The sequence below is a fragment of the Monopterus albus genome, unplaced genomic scaffold (genome assembly GCF_001952655.1).
Source record: "Monopterus albus unplaced genomic scaffold, M_albus_1.0 scaffold273.1, whole genome shotgun sequence".
NCBI classification, from domain to species: domain Eukaryota; kingdom Metazoa; phylum Chordata; class Actinopteri; order Synbranchiformes; family Synbranchidae; genus Monopterus; species Monopterus albus.
In genome coordinates, this window is record NW_018128153.1 from 384,209 (window position 1) to 404,468 (window position 20,260).

Sequence of the window (20,260 nt, forward strand, 5' to 3'; positions counted from 1 at the left end):
TGATACCACAGGACAAGGAGCTGACAGAGTGGAGAGTGGTCAGTCTGCATTCCTTGTCTCCCGCTCTGTCATTCTCTTGTGCTGCCACATGGCCTGCGGGTGCTCGGCACCCTTGCACACACAGCTGGTATCCAACCAATTAACAGGAAAAAAACTTCCTGTTTTTCTTTGAGCAAAAACTTATTGCAACACATTTTAGCTAATGGGTACATCTGATGTGTGATTTCCAGGTGAAGAAGAACTGAAAGCAAGAAAAGTGGAGCAGAAGTAGAGGAGGAAACACCTCCACTGGGTGAGTGAAGCAGTACATCATATATGACAATATTATTCATAATTTGTATCATTACAATAACGTGGTTCGTTACCATAAAACAAATATCAGTCAAATATTGTCTAGAATATTTGCATCCTGAATCCCAGATCACACGCTGCTGGCGGTCTGTATTGTGTTAACCATAACACCCTGCTTCCTCAATAGAGTCCTTTCAGACAACTCCAAGCCTCTTAACAAGACTGGCAGGAGAACAAGAGGGGCTCTCTTAACACATACTGCACTGAATAGCTACAGTGAGGCTGTGTAGAGTTACAAAGAGAGGGAAAAGCAATAAAGAATGAAGGAAATTTGGTATTTTCCATGCCCGTCTAGTTCTGGCAGAAGTGGGTAAGATGTAGAATTTTTGGTGCATATAGATCTATGGTATGTGTAAGGCTAAAAGTGTTTCTTTCTTTATTTTCTTTTTTTATTAAAAGACGCTGATCAAGTAGACTCACACGTTTAATGCTGGTAATAGTCTAAATTTTTCTATTTCTCTACAAATCCCATATTAAGACCAAAAACAATTACTGTCTAAATCCTATAGCTTACTCCTCTGTCATAGTCTTCTCTCGTTACCCAAAAACTATTAAAGCTACATTAGCAGGTGCCCTGGCAGCACAGTGCAGGCGTGACATTGGTGGTTCGAGTCTGACATTGGATGGACATCTTCCCTCTATGTCTCTCCCATTTCCTGTCCACCTTTCTGCAATCCGCTATCAAATACAGACAGAAATAACTTTTAAAAGACACACCAGTGAGCAACACTGTTGAGTTTATGCTTGCAAATGGTATTTTTAGAGTCAATTTTGATACATTCCCAGAACTTTCTTAAAGTAAAAAACATTTTAAACCACATACACAGTATGTTCTGGGGTCTATCATTGCATCACTGATGAAAACCGGCACTCTGATTCTCTGGTCTTCTTCGCACACCCTTTTCTGACCCCTCAACCTCTGTCCTGCTACTTTCCTTTGTTGTGCTTGTTGTCACTGAGCTGTGATAGGGACTGTGCAGGCTTGTAAAGACACATAGTAGCTTCAGGCCTCTGGATGCACACCACTAGACTCACTAATTGCCTCCTCCGCCTCTGTGTTGGAGCAGCCCAGTCCTCCTCAAGGAAAACAGAGGAGAAGGGAGAGCGCTGGTGTGCAGAGTATCCTCCTCAGGAAAAACAGAGAAGGGAGAGCGCTGGTGTGCAGAGTTCTTCTCCTGTTGACTTTTAGTTGCAACATTCCTCAGGTTAAGGAATTTGGGCATGGTGTGTGCGCTTTCTTTCTGTAAATTATTTGCCATGTAGGTAGTGTGCTTCAGTGCTAACACACACTGGGTCTGTTAGTCCGCTAATCCTAGAGTTTTCTAAGCTTGTACACACTGCCTTGAATTATAACACACACACACTGACATCCCGAGTGTGTGTTGTACCTGCCTTTCTCCTGAGTGGCAATTACACATCTCTCTCACACCCACATGTATGCACCTGAACATCCCAATCCAAGCCAAATATCTGGCACTGAGCCGCCTGTGTTTCTCATCACTGTGACCTGTAGCTTTGCATGTGAAACTTGTAGACATAAAGTTGTAAAATGACATTAACACACAGTGTTGCTTATTAACAGCTCAAAGCCATAGCAACTTTGTATATATCGTTAATAATATTCATATTTCTACCTAAATGCAAACATAGAAGAGCAAACAAGGGTGTTCCATGATCTCCATATACTCTGGCTTCACCACTGACATACACACAAAGGTACACATTGTCCTTTGTGCAGGTCAGTTCAGGAATCTACTGTACTTAATGATGTGTATGAGCGGATATGACGATAAGAGCAAACAAACTGTTATTTAGACAAATTTGCTATTCACTGCTACAATAACAAAGCATAATTTCTTTCCCCTCTCCTCTCTGTGGCGGTCTGTCAAGTCGTCTCTGTGCAATGTACTAATCCATAGCGTGCAGACATACAGGAAGACACAGCCTGTATAATGACGACAGAACCATACCAAGAGTTGTGGTTTATTCAGTGAATGGGCTTGAGCAGGCATCATGGTGAAGTTCTCTTTAAAGCACCATAACAGTGGTTCTGAATGTTTTAGCCTGTTTAGCCAAGCAAAACAAATGTGCAGCGGTTAAAAAAAGATGCATCCAAAAGTCTAAAACTTGGTCAGCAGAAATGTAAAGCAGACATACAGTGATCTGTTTCTGAAGGGCTAAAAATTGCAAAAGCGATGGAATGGTCCTTTAAAATGGAGCATTGTGTGCAATAAATAGACATGACAGGTCTGGGGTGAATTTTATGTTTGTGTAATGGATTTCTCTGTATGATTGTGGATGTTTTTAACAGAACAGCCTTGCCATGCAGACCTTAATCTATAACATAGGCAGAGCAGCCCGCTAAAAGTGGTTAAATATTGAGTTCGTTCTAAGAATGCACAATGAATTCCTTTTGGCAGTTTGCTGGATTGTTGCATCCTGCAGTTATAAGTGTGCATGGATACCCAAAACGTTAAACAGAGGCTCACTTGTTTATCGTTTCACTTCTATCATTACCTTCCTCCTCCTCCTCCTCCTTTATCTGCTTTGTGCTGGATATAAGAAATCTCCTGTCACTGCACCTGCCGCAGGCAAATTATGAAGCTGACAATCAGTGCTGGCGTGTTAATAGACTGTTGCTGACATGTCCTTACACTCATCGAGATGGTATGGCTCACCTGTCTAATCAGCCATCAGCACAGGTATGCAGGTCAATGTAATAAACTAGGGATTAAGGACTGATGTTGGTTCACATAATCCAGCCATTTATCTGAGAAATTTTAGTTTAACAGCATCCAAAGGCATTCAGTGCTAGATTTACTTCACAGCAGAGACTGAATTAATAAATTCATTATTTGTAAGCCATGGCAAATTGCACATCCTCTATATATTTAATAAAATAACAGTTGTCCAGCAGTGGAAATGATAAAAACAGAAGACACACGGTTAATCAAATCAGATTTGTCTAAGATGCCTTTCTGAATACATAAAGACAAATTGCACAATTGTAATAAAACTCTAATAAGTCAACAGTAACTGTCATATGCATGTCAATGTTGGGGTGGGAGAACTGCTTCCTTGGCAGCCAGACTCCCGAACGCTGGCACGGTACCATCACAGGCAAGAGTTTCACAATAAATTCTTTTGTGATAACCTAATCAGCACCAGTGATCTTCATTCCACATTTATCTTGTGCATGTGGCACATGCCAGAGGTTTTTTTTTAAAGAAAAAGCCTGGGGGGGGTAGAATAACAAGGAAACTCACTACCAGTAACAGTAAAGGAAGGGGTGTGGAGTAGGGGGCCTGAAAAACAGGTAGCACTGTAAGAGGCCTGTCTATAAATGACAGTTAAGGTAAAGAAAAAAATGACGAAAGTCCCAATTGAGTGAGATTTGCTGTACATTACTTACTTCAGGCCACTGACATTACTTCCTTCTTTCAATCTTTCTCAGTCTTCCTGGAGGTCACTGAGAAAATGTTCCTTAGTGTTTCTCTTCTTGCTTTAATTTTCCAGAGATTAGACAAGGCTGAAGAGAGGCAAGTGTTTTCTGCTGCGACACGCCCCAGTGAATACACAGATGTGTATGCTGTGACCTTCAACTGTTTGCACAGATTTATGCAAAAAGTTGATGTTTACCTGACAACACTAGTGCTGCCCTAAGTTTCGGTGTACTGTCCCATTATTTTATTTTTTAATATTTGTCAAACACAACTTCATGAAAGTTGGAGGAGATACTCAGGCATGTAAATACTGTATGTTCACAGAGTAAGTAGAAAGATGTACAGGCAGCAGAGCTGACAAGCAGACAGATAATGTGTGTGCATTTCCTCAATGAGGACGTGTGACACTGTTTGTCTAAGAAGGATAGTCAGCTTGCCAGTCAGCATGCCCGCCTGCTGCCTGACTCATACACACCCTGTTTCGGTTGTGATCCGATGTGAACTCGCATAGTGCTGTTGTAATGAGGGACAAAGGTAAAACATTGTCAGCATCCAACTGGTTGGTCCATACCTTTATCTTTTAATACAAAAAGAAAAGGAGCTAGGTTTTAAATCAGTCATATTGCGGCTGTATGTCTGGCTTGCTCTCTATGATTTTCTGATATTGAAGGAGTTTTTGTCATATACAGTGGGTACGGAAAGTATTCAGACCCCCTTAAATGTTTCACTCTTTGTTATATTGCAGCCATATGCTAAAATCATTTAAGTTCATTTTTTTCCTCATTAATGTACACACAGCACCCCATATTGACAGAAAAACACAGAATGTTTGACATTTTTGCAGATTTATTAAAAAAGAAAAACTGAAATATCACATGGTCATAAGTATTCAGACCCTTTGCTCAGTATTTAGTAGAAGCACCCTTTTGAGCTAATACAGCCATGAGTCTTTTTGGGAATGATGCAACAAGTTTTTCACACCTGCATTTGGGGATCCTCTGCCATTCCTCCTTGCAGATCCTCGCCAGTTCTGTCAGGTTGGATGGTAAACGTTGGTCGTCATGTTTAACATGTCATTTTGCTTCAGTGGCATTTTGGTCTGTTTCACCCAGATAGATGAGTCGGTGTGAAAATGTGGGAAAGATGTGTATAGACAGGTGTGTGGCTTTCCTAATCACGTCCAATCAGTATAATCAAACACCGCTGGACTCAAATGAAGGTGTAGAACCATCTCAGGGATGATCAGATGAAATGGACAGAGCCTAAGTTAAATATATGAGTGTCACAGCGAAGGGTCTGAATACTTATGACCATGTGATATTTCAGTTTTTCTTTTTTAATAAATCTGCAAAAATGTCAAAAATTCTGTGTTTTTCTGTCAATATGGGGTGCTGTGTGTACATTAATGAGGAAAAAAATGAACTTAAATGATTTTAGCATATGGCTGCAATATAACAAAGAGTGAAAAATTTAAGGGGGTCTGAATACTTTCCGTGCCCACTGTATATATAATTACTTTGGCTAATTCTTGTTGTGTTAGTAATTAACATAAATAGGTCCTGGCAATGTAAGACAAAGGCGCCTAGCTTCTGTGAAGTTGATTAAGCAGGAATAGTACAATAAAAAGGTATCAGAAATAAACAACTGGAATGAATATCAGTAAAGCAGAGTGACAGAAGGTGCACATTGTGTCAAGCTTATGGTTGACTAATAAAACTGGTCCATCCAGCACTTCAAACCTCAAGCACACGCACAGCATAAACATTGTCCCGCCTGAGGCCATGTTCCCTAAGGTGTTTTTAAACAATGTCACAAATGTCTTTTTAAACTGCATCTCATTGCCTGATACCAGTTCATTTTGGCTGTCCCTACCAGGAGCACAAAGCTCTGGACAACAATGCTCACAAGGTCAACAAGACAGACAGACCGATACAGTTTTGACTGTGGGCGGAGGAATGGAGAGTCATGCATAGGATGTGAAGGCACAAGTCAAGACCTGGCAAGAGTCCAGTTATGTGACACTAGGATGTTGTATTTACTGTTTCCTGGTGATGTGGTGCTTTTGGACTAACCAGACTGTGACTTCTGCAGTGGTGTGGTTTACTATTGTGTCTAACAGAATAGAAAACAAACTGAGAAAAAGGGAGTTGGAGTAAGAGAGAGAGAGAGGGAGAGCATAAGACAGAGAGGCACTGTCTGTGGATTTGTGGCATTCAGCTGCGATGGATTTAAGCCAGCTCAAAGACAGACTCAGGGTCATCTTGCTTAGGTCACTGACATGACAGGTTGCTGGAGAATCAGACTGACCTTTGCACAGAACACAAAAATAACAGGAGTTATAGACTGAAATGCCACAGAAAAATAATAAAATAGATCAAAGTACAGGTTATCAGTGTTGCTCTGAAGCCATTAGTGTGTGTAATGTGAGTCCTGTGGTGAAGATCTCAGACAGATGTGTTTGTGAAAGACATGTGACTGTGACTTCAGTGACTATCTGTCATAGGGCAGAGTGGACTGATGAAAGACGTGTCAGTATTGAGACACTGCTCACTGGGACAAAACAAGAGGACGCTGTGTGTGAACTGAGGCCGAGAGAGGGAGGAAAGAGGAGAGAGTCCACCTCAGTGCATGCATCTTGCGTGCCCTAATATAAACACAATCAAGTCTAGCATCTACAGCACCATCCATCATATCCTTGAGTAATAAACCAAAAGGAAATGCGGACCATTTCCTTTTGGAACTCATACTAACTGACCCCTATGCTCTAAATCTCAGAGGAGGCAGAGCTACGCTGCAGACGTGCTGTTCCAAAAAGGCTGGAGCTTTGGCGCAGGTCGCATATTTACTCAGACACACTCCTGAGGTTTAGGGTTTCATGTTGCCCTGGAGGAGCGAAGAAAGCACCTGTTGTGAAGACAAGGACTACCAAGCTTCAGGTGTACATGTGTGAAACTGGAGCTGGGCGTGTGCCTGTAGCCCGTGTTGTCTGGGCCAGGGTTACAACAGAGAGCACAGAATACTAGGCAGCAGTGGAAACGCTAATCTGAGCCTGACCTCTGACCTCAAAGACTCACTCTGCCTCACTGGCTGATTGGCTTTGCTGTCCTTTGGACTGATGCTGCCTGACCAGATGAACTAGACAGAGGAATAGCTGTTTGGTTTTTAGCTTTCCTTTTTTCTCTTTTTGTGTTAATAGTTTATAATCAAACTAAGTTCTTCAGCAAGTGGAAATACAAAATGTAACTACTGACTTGATTCAAGCTGCCCTGTATCCGTCCTATAGTCTGCAAATACACTGTTTTTTCTGAGCTTTACTAATCCCCTGCCCTCCCATTCACCCCTGGACCGTATATTATGCTCTCTTTCAAGTCCTCCAGCTGCAGGCTCTAATGGTAGTGCTTTACACTGTCCATATAAGCAAGCCTGGACATAACCATAAATCCTGAGATGAAAAGGTGTGCCTTTCACACCAATAATAAGCTGCTTTGCAACTCATTTAGATATGGATGATGCAGGAGACAGAAAGCCTGGAATGAGTGAAAGGTGTAAGAGAAGGACAGTGAAGCAGAGAGGCAGCGTGTCAGGAATCTGCCTGTTGGTTAAGGAACTATTTCTTTGAATTAAAATAGCAAGCATCTGACATCAATCAGCACCGGCAGAGCTGATGTATGATGGATTTGGCCTTGACCTTGTTTACTCAACACACTGTAAAAACACTATGGCTGCTAATCATTCTTCATACCACCACAAAGCACAGTATCGCCACTGTGGCTTCAAGATGAGTATAGCCAATGACAAACAGTAAAACTTTTTTCCTGCTTTCATTCCTCATGTCCCAGTTCTCCTGTAATGCTGCCAAAACCCCTGAGCACCCAAAGATCTCATAGATGGGACACCTTGGACAAGAATGATGGCAACAGTTGCTCTCTTACTCCTCACATTTAATCTCCAAACGTGCCTTCATATTTCAAACCATGCATATTCTTTTGCTTATTTAAATAGTTTATTGGTAGTTGTACCTGTTAAACAAAGTACACACATCAGAGAGGCATAAACAAATACTTCTGAGCATTGCATGCATACCAGCAGTCTTGTGTTAACATAGCTAACATTTTCAAATACATAGCTGTGGTAAATGTTTCTGCAGTCTGCAGTGTGCTCTCTCCTGTGCTGCTTCTTAAATAATCTCATCCCCAGATACTCTACACAGCTCTCGTTTCTCTTGCTATCTCTCTCTTGACCCCTTTGTCATGTTGACGGTTAACCCCACTGGATTGTGGATAACAGGGTCCAGCTGTGGCACGGACGATGCTGACAATGGAAAGGGATGGGAATATGGGGAGTATGTGTTTGAAGGAGTGGTCCTTTGTATTTCCGATAAGATCTTGGAGGAAAAAGGGCCCAAAATAGAGAGGGGAAAGGGAGTAGTGATAAAAAGGTGGGCTCAGATGGCTCACATCAGCCTTCATCACCAGCATTTTTCTGGGTGCTTAGTTATAACTCACTACCAATGTTAAGTCATGCCCATGTGCTACTGTAGTCAATCCACAAGGAGTTGTTATAATAATATACTTTACTAGTGCACCCTGGTGAACTGAGCTGCCAGATCTTCAGCACTGCAAATCATACTCGAATGCGCAGAGCATTGTTCCTTTAAGAGTTAAGGTCCCAGAAGAGAAGGGGCCTCTTTAATGGGAGTATGCACTCTGTAGTTTGCAGCCTTATCCCCTTACTGTGACTTGGCGTGGTGCCCCCCTGTAGTCTCTGGCCCAGTGTGCTGAATTATGCAAGTGCATACCAACCTGCAGCTCCTGGATGAAGGACAAGTGAGACCTACTCAATGCACCTCGCTATCTGGGAGCTGACAGCCCATTGAAGAGCCATGAACTGAAGGCAACGGAGCGCATCTGTGACCACTATGGATCACAGGGGGGTGCAGCTGTGCCCCTGGTGCAGAAGGAGCGCACCCAGCTGATTCCTCCTGTTGAAGTGAGTGCGTCAGGATCCGTAAATCTCACGTTTAGAGGAACTTATCACTTCCAGAGAGAAATGTTTCCCAACTTCAAAACTTTAGCTAAAGTGGAGCTGGTAAGTCCAGCATAGCGTTGATTCAGCTTTCAGATCAAAATTTTAAGGGCCCTGAGAAACCCAGTGCACACTGGCTGCAGGATTTTTAATGGCCTTCTCCCTCACTGCCAAATAAAGTCATCTGCTTTTTGTGGTGTTTACATGAAAATTGGCTGCACATTAGCTTGTTCCATATATTAATTATTTAAAGAATGAAATGAAAATGAAAATTAAATTGAGGGGTAATAATAAATTATAGCAGAATTTTTATGACCATATCCGTCAAAATGACAAACAAGGAGAAAGTCTAGCATGACCTCTGCAATACACAGTTTGGAATATAAAATGGTGTGTTTAATGCAGACCTTGATGACTCTGAAAGAGGTAACAGGGACTTAAATCAGATTATTCTTTGGTCACTGACTTGACTCGGACTCAAACACTGGGGACTCGAGACTTAACTCGGACTCGAACATTGAGGACTTGCCACACATACTACAGTTTTCTACCTTCTCTTGTATCCTTCATTGCCCCTCAGTGCTGGCCTTCAGCTATGAAGATAAGAGCTCTTGACGCTTGGTCTGTTGGGATTTAATTGCTCAAGCCCACTTCACTCTCCCAAAGCCAGGCCTTATCCTTCTCTCCACCCCAGGGCTCCTGTTGACTGAAACCTGCTTTTGTCTCCACTGTTCCCCTGCTTATGTTTCCTTTTCCTCCTCATCTTAGAAAGAAAACACAGGATTAGAAGTGAGCTGAGGGAAAGGGAAAAGGCTTTTCTTCCTTTTGCCTGTTCTTATTGCTTATTTAATATTTCTTTCTTTTCAAGGGACAGACCATGTATTTTACATAGCGTTGTGCAAAGACAATCCCGTGGTCTTTGCTTTGTATTTTCTCTGTTTATTGCCCTTGGATGATTTCACATATGCAATAGCCAACACATTCTACAACCCGTAAACTTAGACTCAAACAAATGAACAGTCATTATATATGAGATCTAGTCATATAGATGTTTTTACTCTAATTTATATAGACAGCACCATCATTCATTCAATCTACCGCCTGTTTATAAAGCCTAGAAAACATCCTTTTAATCTCCAAATGCCAAATCAATGAGACAAGCAAGTTTACTTTTTTCTACCAGAGCCGTTGCCTGTCTCAAGAATGTCTCAACAAGTGTGCAGGAGAGAGAAGAGGAAATTACAACTCAAGAAAGGAGGAGGAAGGCAAGATGGGAGGGCACACTAGATGACAGGCTCATCTTTCTACTATCTCTGTTTCTCTCTCCCTCCCTCTCTGCGTCGCCCACCTCCAATCACTTCAAAACACAAACTGAAGCCCCACAGGCAGGAGTCACTCAGCACCTCAGTATGTGGCTCCATAGTGTAGTGACGCCACAGTTGTACCTTATCTTACACCGATAAGACCTGCGCAAGTCACTCATATCCAAAAAGAAAGAAAACTGAGGAATCTAACAATTTATCAAGCGACAGTTTATCTATGATGTGGCAGTAAGCACTGAACCTGCCCTCCCCAACCACAGTTTCTCCTCCACTGGGTTATCAGATGTGCTTGGCTCAGTTTGGAATGAGGCACACTCAAATAAACATTCTGCCGTGGGGAGCTACGGTAGAATCACCATGTTGAGTGTCTAAGAAAAATATTCTCAGTTTTATCTGCATAGCTCTCCATCTTCTCATGGCTGCCTTGATGTTGTTGTATATTCTGGCACTGGACCCTTTCACCCGTCTCTGGCCCTGATACACTGTACTGTACCAAAGTAAAGTTTCTCCATCTCCGGAAGGAATGAAAATGGATTTTTGGACAACTTCAAACACATACCTTACTTCCTTCACACAAACCTTTTTAACATATTGTAAATATGTATAATGTTAGTAAAGCAGTGAAATAGAAATGCAGCACTCAACACCAGTTACACTATGAAAACCTGAGACCATATGCATGTGCTTCAGCTGTTGCTTGATTCCTCCATCTCCTTCATTTCCTGTTTATCTTCCCAAATCCTTTTGTTTTCACTTGTTCTGTACACATTTGCAGCCAAACTTCCCTTTCTTTCTTTTCCTTCATCCGTCTGCACCTCCACCATTTTTGACCCCTGTAATGAAATCTGCCCTTTTCTCTGTGACAATAAAAAAAAAAAACACATTCTTGCCAAATTATTTACAATTCTGTAAACCAAATTCCTCACCTGTTAAAGTGAATTCCCCCATGCACTGAGTGTAAATTATGTGATAATTGAAACCCATCACCTCTGCTACCCACTGAGCTATAGCCAACAGCAAACTATCGCCATCAGATGTTATCGCTATTTTTTTAGTCAAGACTTTCCATAAACAATTGCAACAAGTCGGTTCAACTTTTATGCATGGCTGCCAAAGTTTTGTTTTTCTGTGCTGTTAGCAGGTGCTCAGTCTGAAAACTAGTAAACTGCTTTGTTCAGTCAGGCCTTGAGGTCATTTTACTGGCTGCGCAGAACAACATTTCTGCCAGTTATCCAGATAATAAGAGTAACGTGTTGGCAATGGAGTTCAAGAGAATGCCATCATTACTGTTAGTGTATACACTGGAGGAGGAAAAATAAGAGATCAGGGAATCTTTCCAAGAAGATTGCAATTTCAAGGAAGAGTGGAAGGAAAATTATGTTGAAAGAAAAGGAAAATAAATGCCATAGCTGTGGTGTGATGAGATGATACTGGTCCTTCCTCCGTGTCTCTGCTGCCTCCCCCCCAAAAAAAACCTTGATCTCTCCAAGTTTTGACATTTTGTGAAGAAAATAAAAATGGAAAGAAAAAAGAAGAACTTAAAAAAGAAATTATTATAGCTGTCAGCAGCTCTGATGCTATTGTACTAACATGTACTTGACTTAAATTCATTTTGGTGGCACTGACACCAGTGTGTAAATGAAACAAAAGTACAACAATACTTTGTGAGCTTTCTGTGTATTTGAAACAAATATTAATCATACATGTATAGCAAGCCATACATACTTAGCTTCTCATTCAGGTTTTTGTGCTTTGCAGTGCATTTAAGTTTCTAAAATATGCATTCAAGTCAACCAACATATGGTTCTTGCAGATGTCAAAAATGCTCAAAAAGCAAGGTTTTGGAGACTCACTGTTCTCACAACAATACATGTAAATCATATTAACAAAAGGAATTGCAGCATATCATGGAAATGTTTTTAATTTAAAGACAAATAGTGTATAAGGAGTTTTCTGTTGACTCCTTGAAAAGTAAAAAAAAAAATAGAAAGAATGAAAAGAAACAGTTAATAAACTGAGATGCTGCCTCGTCCCTCCAAGGCTGCGTCACTCAAGAGCAGACAATGATAAACTGCCACACGTGTCAGCAAGTAGTTTCTTTGTTATCTCCCCTCATTCCTATCTTCCTCTCCTTTCCATCATCCCTCCCCTATTTTTGGCCCTTTCAAGTACTGTTTTGACACTCTGTGTTCTGACCTCGGTGTTTGTTCTGTAAAACCTAGGATCTGGTGAAATGGGCTTAAAACTCATTGACATATTTTTACAGTGATGATCTCTGTAAAGTTCATCCTTTATACCATACTGATATCCTGCAATACATTGTACTGCAACACTTCAGTCAAGTAGCACTGGTTGTCAGACTGTTTATTTCACCTATGGTCAGGGGAATTCCACAGTAATATCTATTACACTGATCACTGCAGGGAAAACAGGGTTCTTAAGCGAGTACCACGAGTTCAAGACTATAGACCTATTGTTTAAGAGACCTTATCGCCAAATACTGCCTTTGATCACTGGCTATGTATGAGGAAACCTTTGATAGTAATCTCACCCCATGAAACAAATATTAAAGTATCACACAGTGAATCAACAGCTGATCAAGGCTGGTGGGAAAACTAGTTTTTATAGGGAGGAAAATAAGCTTTGAACAAGAAATTCAACATTGTCACATTTGGTGCAACAATTGTATGCTCTTAATCTCAAACAGGACCCTCACAAGTCACATAGGCCAGTGATATTATATGTACTACTTGTGGATACAGTTTACAGTCATTCAGCATTTACTATGTATTTCTCCAAATGATCCAATTTAGGTTGTTGACAGTTTAAATGTTCTCTTGTTTTAGGCTGAGAGAGAAAGAGTCTGCACCATGGAAGTCTTTCTCGAGCTGCTGATGCCGTTTCTGCTCCTCTTCATCCCTCCTGATGGCATCTGGTGCAGCGACTGCCCAAAGGATTGTGCCTGCTCCTCGCCAGAATCCATCTTATGTTTCCAAAGGCGCTCCGCTACCATTCCCAAAGGAGTGCCGCCATCCACAAAAAGCCTCTACCTATTTGCCAATGGCATTGAAGGTTTAACAGCGGAGGACTTTGATGGTCTGGAGAACATGGAAATGCTGGACCTCAGTCAAAACAAGTTGACTAAGCTCCAAGATAGGGTGTTTGAACCTTTGACCTCTTTGAAAAACCTGGACTTGTCATCCAACCAGATAACCCACATTTCAGAAGAATGCTTTCAGGGTCTGGTACTGCTTGAGCGTCTTTATTTGTATAGTAATATTATAAAAAACATCCACCCTGCAGCCTTTAATGGCCTGGAGCACCTGCTGGAACTCAAACTGCAGGGCAACCAGTTGACATCCCTGCCAGCTCTCTCAATGCCCCAGCTCCTGCTACTTGACCTTCGGTTTAATGTCTTACCCACCTTGGGTCCTTCAGACCTTCAGACCCCAAACCTGGAGTCACTGAAATTGGGTGGGGTGGGGCTCACCAGCCTGAATAAGGAGCTCATAAGTAGTCTGAAGAACCTCCACGAACTGGACATCTCAGGTAACCAACTTGAGTCCTTCCCCTCAGTGCTAAAAGAGATTCAGGGGCTGAATTACCTCCGCCTGGCTGGGAACCCGATGGGCCCTCTTAAGGTTCAGGACCTCCAGAACCTTGGGGAGCTGCAGGAGTTGGACATTAGTAGTCTCAGTCTGCAAGGCCTTCCTGAAGAATTTGCCAACCTCTTCCCCCACCTAAGAAAACTCACAGTAGCAGAGAACCCCTTCAACTGCCTCTGCACCTTAGCATGGTTTCCAAGATGGCTGAGAACTCAGAGCATCGACCTAGAGAGAACAGAGGATACCCGTTGCCATTTCCCACCTGTCAGTGCTGGAAAGGTATTGGAAAGACTAGAGTACAGGGATTTTGGCTGTCCTATTACAACTACAGTGACCACCAGTACTGTCAAAACTACTATGACCCTGCCTGCTTCTGTCACTACCTTATCAAGTACTACTAGAGCTATTCCAATCCCCAGACCCAGTGACAACCCTACAGACAAAGATGACTCTCCCCTGCCCCCTGTCCCTGCATCCCCCAGTAGCAGCAGCATGGACCCAGATGAGGAGCAGCGTTTATGTCCCTCGCACACCTGTCTGCATGGTGGCACTTGTCATTTGGGCCAGCATGGTCAGGTTGAGTGTACCTGTCCACATGGCACTTCTGGCAGGTATTGTGAAATCCAAAGCCAGCCTTCACCACCTGATGCTGAAATCCCCATAGCAACCGTTTCTGCAGATGTGCCAGACATCAGCTCACATGAAGCAACTTCAACTTCAATCCTGCTGGACCTCCATCGCTACATTGAATTGCGGCCTTACATCCGTGGAATCCGCCTAACCTACCGCAATCTCTCTGGACCAGACCGCAGGCCAATTCAACTCAGCCTGCCAGCATCCTTCCCAGAGTATCGCCTCAGAGGCCTGAAGCCCAACTCCACCTACACTGTGTGTGCCAGTCCACTTGGTGCCCCTAGCGGTGTGGACAGTGTCTGCACTGAGGCCCATACAGCACCTGAAAGCACTGGTGGTCCTGATGCACGGGTCACAGACCCAAGGCTGACCACTATGCTGGTGCCGTCTGTTGCCATTTTGCTTCTGCTGGCACTGATAGCAACAGCAGTGGGAGTGGTATGCTATCTTCGCAGGAAGAGAGCTAAAGGCCACCTGGACCTAGACCGTGAGCTCCCCGAGCTAGAGTTGGACAAAGTTAAGGATGGCTTGGACAATGGGGCACTGCCTCAAAAACAGCCCCAACTTATGATCCCTGAACCTGCTGTTCACAGTGGCAATCTGGAATATGAAGTGTTGCTACTGCAGGATCACTGTACATCAAATAACAATATGTCCTTACACAAGCCTTCCTACTTTTGACAATTGGATTTGACTAAAGGAAGACTTAAGCTGTGTTTTGACTCTGTTTTGGTGAAATACAGAGATCAGTGAAGTGGAGGACACACTATCAGCCAGTCAACTAGCAAAGTTGAAACTGGACAAATATTTAACTCAATGCTCTCTGGTTGTCTAAGCAGACAAACAAGTTCAAAAATGTTTGTTTGGACTTTTAAAACCATTGAAAGTGCCTCTGCTCCATTTACATGCTGCATCGGTAATATTTCTTCACTTACACTGCTGGACTTGCAACCTCACAGCTGCTTCGGTAATATTTCTTCATTTACACTGCTGGACTTGCAACCTCACAGCTCCCATGTTATGATACTGGGATGGATGATGTGTTGTCATTGGCTGAAACCTAGGGTTAAAGGACATACTGACCTCATGCCCTCCTTTAATTATGCATAAAGGAGTGTGCACTGAAATGGGGCTGTGCTGCCTTTTCCCTTGTCACAACAGCTACAAATACTATCAGCAATAGTTTTTGCTTAATGTTGTAATTCCTCATTACTACCCCAAAAGGATTCATGCTTGCTGTGAATGATCTTTAAGACACCAAATGAAGTTGTGCAAAGATGTTGTATTACTTTATTTGGCTCTGTTGTGGTTTTTTTTTTTTTGTTGGTTTTGTATATGTGTATTTTTATACCTGTGTCTTTATGATATTTTTACTGTGCAGCATTGTGACTGTTAACAGCCTTCTATACAATCCTGCCCCCACCTCTTATGACTAACAGACAAGACAACAGATTAAAATCCTTGAAGATTAAATCTTGGTTGGTACCAGTCAAATCAATCAAAAGGCTTTGCCCCCAGAATGTCAGACAGACTAAGTAGATGTGAACCTGGACAGACTCTAGATTAAATCCCCTTCTTTATTCAGTGTGCTTTACCATCACAAAGGGAGAAGGTAAGCAGGATTACAAACGTACAAAAGCAAGCAGTTGACTGAACCCCTTCTCTTTCAGTGCTGCACTGGATTCCAACCAGTTTAGAGCTTGCCTTAATTACAGTAAACAGTCACACCACTACACCACAGTAGAAAAGAGAATTTCATAGGCTTTATGCTTTATATTCCCTGTAAGGGAAACAGTTTTATCCCTCAACCACAGTTCATGTACAACATGCTACTTGGCCTGGCTGACAACAAGCAAAACAAATAGTGGTTTCCGCTGAGTAAAAATGGCCTGCTAAGCATAATGCTGTGCACATTTCCCCCCTGGCAAGGAGGGTCCCGGTTTTGCTCACTTTCACCTAACCAGATTATATAATGGTCTGCATAGCACAGCAAACTCCATGGTGTTAATTTTTGTTGTGGACTCTGAGACTTGCAACATGAGAGATCCAAGGGAAAGTTATTTTGCAGACAAAGTCTTTTGAATTAATCTGTGAATATGGGGCATAGAAGGTCTCAAAGTAACATGTTATATGTGCCTGTGTGTATGAGAGAGTGTGTGTGTGTGTGTAGGTCTGTCAACTTCAGTGATAATGCAAGTACATGTTCAGTCTTGTGCAAAGACTTGCAGACATTACATTACTCTGTCTCTGTGACCCCATGGAGGACATTAAGCCCCGGACAACTATACCTATTGGTAAACAGACCAAAGACACATCTGTGAATCCCTGTGAAGTTATCTACAGTATTTCTAGTGCACAATTAACAGTTCTATGCTAAGAAAGTGTCTTGAGAATGCCCTGCAAAAAAACTGTCAAACATTACAACTGGAATATTTGTCAGCAAAACAGAATACATTGAAGATAACCAAAAGTATTTTCAATGTGATTGTTAATTTTTCCCTATTGATTTTGGGAAGCTCCTTATTTTCACGCATTGTTTTTTTAAAATTATGTGAACTTATTTGTACAAGTGAAAAACGTGATATTATCATTAAATGAATATCCAAAAATAAAACCAGCCTCCTTTGTACTTTCCATCTTTTGCTTGTAAGAGGAAGGATTAGGTAGACAGGCAAGAGGGGGGATTATGTTTGTCATTAACTTCCCTTCTCTTTTAAGTCATTACTCAGTGGGGTGAGGGGGGAGATCACAGGAGGGGGAGTCCAGGAAAGAGAAAGAGGGGGGAACAAAGGTAGAAGTACAGATGTAATTATGCTGGATATTATAACAACAAACGCAGTAGTGCATGTGTATATGCACATGTATTGGAGTATTCTGGGTGCAGTTCTTTTCAATAGTGTTACAATGCCAAGTCTCTACACATGTGAGTGTATGTCTGATAAGCGTAATAAGAAGAATAAGAGTCTAGAGCCATGCAAATAGTACTGAGAGGCTTTGAATTAAATGATATCAGAATTCTCACAATTACAGTCCTAACATGTTGATGTACACCATCTCAATTTGCTAATTAGCGATAACACATATAACAGCTGATGTCTATGGGAATGTCATTTACTTTTTCAGTAATTTGGTCACAAACCAAAAACTGGAACGTTACTCTGCTGGTGGTGCTAAAGAAAAAGTCAGGGGAGCACCGAAATCAGTAGAATTCATCCTCTTGAGACCACAAATGTCTGTTCAAAATTTCAAGGCAATCCATCAAATAGCTGTTGAGATATTCCAGAATGGACCAAAGTGGTGGAGTGACCAACCCACTGACAGACCGATACCGCCATCCCAAGATCTCTGTTGTTGTATGCCTATAAGGTTTGCAATCATCCAGATTTAAATGATTTCCAAGGAGATTTGAATAAAAGTATTGGACTGTTTTTACCGTGCACCACCACTCAATACAAACTTTTACCATTTAATGTGTGCTTTCAGTGGATGAGAGGTCTTCAAATTCTTCCTTACCAGCAGTGTGCGTGGAGGCAAAATGGAAATAAAAATTATGATAAAAAAAAACACTCAGGTTCAGACAGTAAGTGGATTTAACCACGAATGACTCACTGGTTTAAGAATATTGGCTAAGCATTGTTTGTATAGCCACACAAAAAAAAGGCGCTGACCACCCGTGTTTTTTATTAGTAGCATGCTGGCAGAAGATTGATGCAGCATGCACACTCACACTCCTGCACTAACAAATAAACACATGTATTTACTGGCCCAGAGTTGGGAACTGTTGTGCAAGGCCCCACGCTAACTGCACCAATATAAAACAGCATCACACATGTCATGCAGGGTTTATTATACCGATTTGAGAAAGCAAAGTTCCTAGTGAAAACACTGGAGAAACATTGAACTCCCTGCAGGTAAAGAGGCTGTAATTACTTTTTCCTTCCTCCACTGTTTTATTCTTCATGTGTTCTGAATTTTCATGTTCATTAACCTAATATACACACATTTCTTAAAGGAGTTAAGCCTGGTTTAACCTCTTATTTATCAAAATAACAAATGCAATATGGAAGGGAATCGATGGGACCTAACTGCAAGTGCAAGGGTGAACACTGAAAGGGCTCCAGGTAAAAGGAGAGACTGGATATACAGCTGATGTCAGATAAGCACAGTGCTTGTGATTGAAGCAATGCATGCATGTTTCTGTCTTTCTCTCTAGCCTGGCATCTGCAAACGTTCATATACTACTGTATATGTGAATAAACGAAGCGGGAGAACAGAGGGGGTGTATGTTTATGTGTGTTTCTTTCCTTTTCTTACATAAAACAGTCTCTCTTTTCTTCCTTGGGCTTTAAGAAAGACCTGGTTCCTGGATGGGAGCCAGCTCTGATGCTCAGCATGTGCTGATCAATGGCCCCTATTGTAGCTTCAAGTGGCCTTTTTCACAGTTAACAACCAAAACTATATATAATTACTACTGAGCTTTTTGTGTTCACCTTTTTCACCCCCTGCCTTATTCCTTCATCCCTGCTATCTTTTTGTTTCTAATTTCCAAATTCAGGGCTGCAAGCACAGGGTCAGGTAGGTGTAAGCAGCTTGTGTCTACCCTGCACTTTTTCATCTTTTATTCCAATCACTTTTTCTCTTTGCTTTGCCTCTGCGTCGGCCTCTCTGTTTTCCATTGCTCAAACAGCCCTCCTGCCACACAGCACAGCTGACCTCCCAGCAACCTCAAACCATCTCTCCAACCTCAGCCAAGTATTTACAGTCAGTTATGGTTATGAAATTAACACCACAAAAATCAAAATGAAGCGTTCCACTCATTATAAAACTACAAAAGCAATGGCACAAAACTATGTTGATGCATGCAACAGAAAATGCTGGCAGCTTTTTTTTAAATCTCCTATTATTAAATATCTTTCCCCTGCATTTACGTTCTGTGATGTTGCTATGTGCTAACCAACAAGCATGTAGGATTGTAGAACTGTAGCAACAGAGATTAAAAGAGTAGGCAAGAAACTAAAAGAGCTGAGTAGAGAAAACACATCACCACTTTGTTTTTGGAACCTGGTTCTCTGGCTCCAGTTTTTGGAACTCTGCTTGTTTCCTTACAACACTTGCTCCAACTCATCTGCCCCACAATGCACTTTCCCTCTCTAAATCTTACTGAGTTACTAATAACAGAAGATGGGTGGTGTGCCACCGGTTTCTCTCATGCCATACAGCTGCCAGTCTGTGCCAGCAGATGGCCCAGGTGCTGCTCTGACAAAAAAGCAATGAGGGGAAAAATGAGAAGGGAGAGAAAGAAAAAAAACAGCAAATAAAGCACAAGGAAGAATTTGACTTTGGTTGGTTCTTGGCAACACAGCAGGCACAGATGCAATTCATTTCAGGTGCTGTTCGGTGGATTATTAGAAGTAAAAACAAATGGCATTTTTGATTTTCCCAGCGAAGACATTTGCTTCTATTCTGCATGTATTTCTTTGTGCGTGCGTGTGTGTGTCCAAGATAGAGCAGTGTGCCTAAACAGAACTGCCTGTCAGCTCCTGGAAAGCAACACAAGTATGTCTCTTCTCAAAAGGTGAAAAGAGACGCAGGGAGAAATACTAACTTTTATTGGTAGAATACTGTTCCATAATCAAGCATGTTACAAAACTGTTAAATCCAATAAGACTGGCAGATGAAGTTAATTGCTAAAGGGTACCGTTTAAACTAATCAGATCCAGTTATTCTAAGGGTAGTTTAAAGCTCTCTCTAATTTTACTGGCAGGAGACATTTTTGTGGTCTATATTTTTCTGAATTTGGATGCAACTAAATTAAAACAAGTGCTCAAGAGCTCAAGTGCTTATACTTTTCTTCTTTTAACATGTGGGGAAGAAATGGGCC

The 20,260-nt window shown here is 41.8% G+C and overlaps 2 protein-coding genes across 3 annotated transcripts in view; one reads left to right on the forward strand and one right to left on the reverse strand.

Annotated features, from left to right (window-relative positions):
- The window catches only part of vasnb (vasorin b), a 21,672-nt gene extending 6,384 nt beyond the window's left edge, over positions 1 to 15,288 (forward strand). The window contains exons 2-3 of the mRNA XM_020622149.1: positions 231 to 292; positions 12,988 to 15,288. Of these exons, the coding sequence (XP_020477805.1) occupies positions 13,012 to 15,060 (2,049 nt within the window). The 5' untranslated portion in view covers positions 231 to 292; positions 12,988 to 13,011 and the 3' untranslated portion in view covers positions 15,061 to 15,288. The remainder of the gene's footprint in view (positions 1 to 230; positions 293 to 12,987) is intronic.
- The window catches only part of LOC109972910 (mitochondrial import inner membrane translocase subunit tim16-like), a 94,829-nt gene that overhangs the window by 33,907 nt on the left and 40,662 nt on the right, over positions 1 to 20,260 (reverse strand). The gene's annotated exons all lie outside the window — the stretch shown is intronic.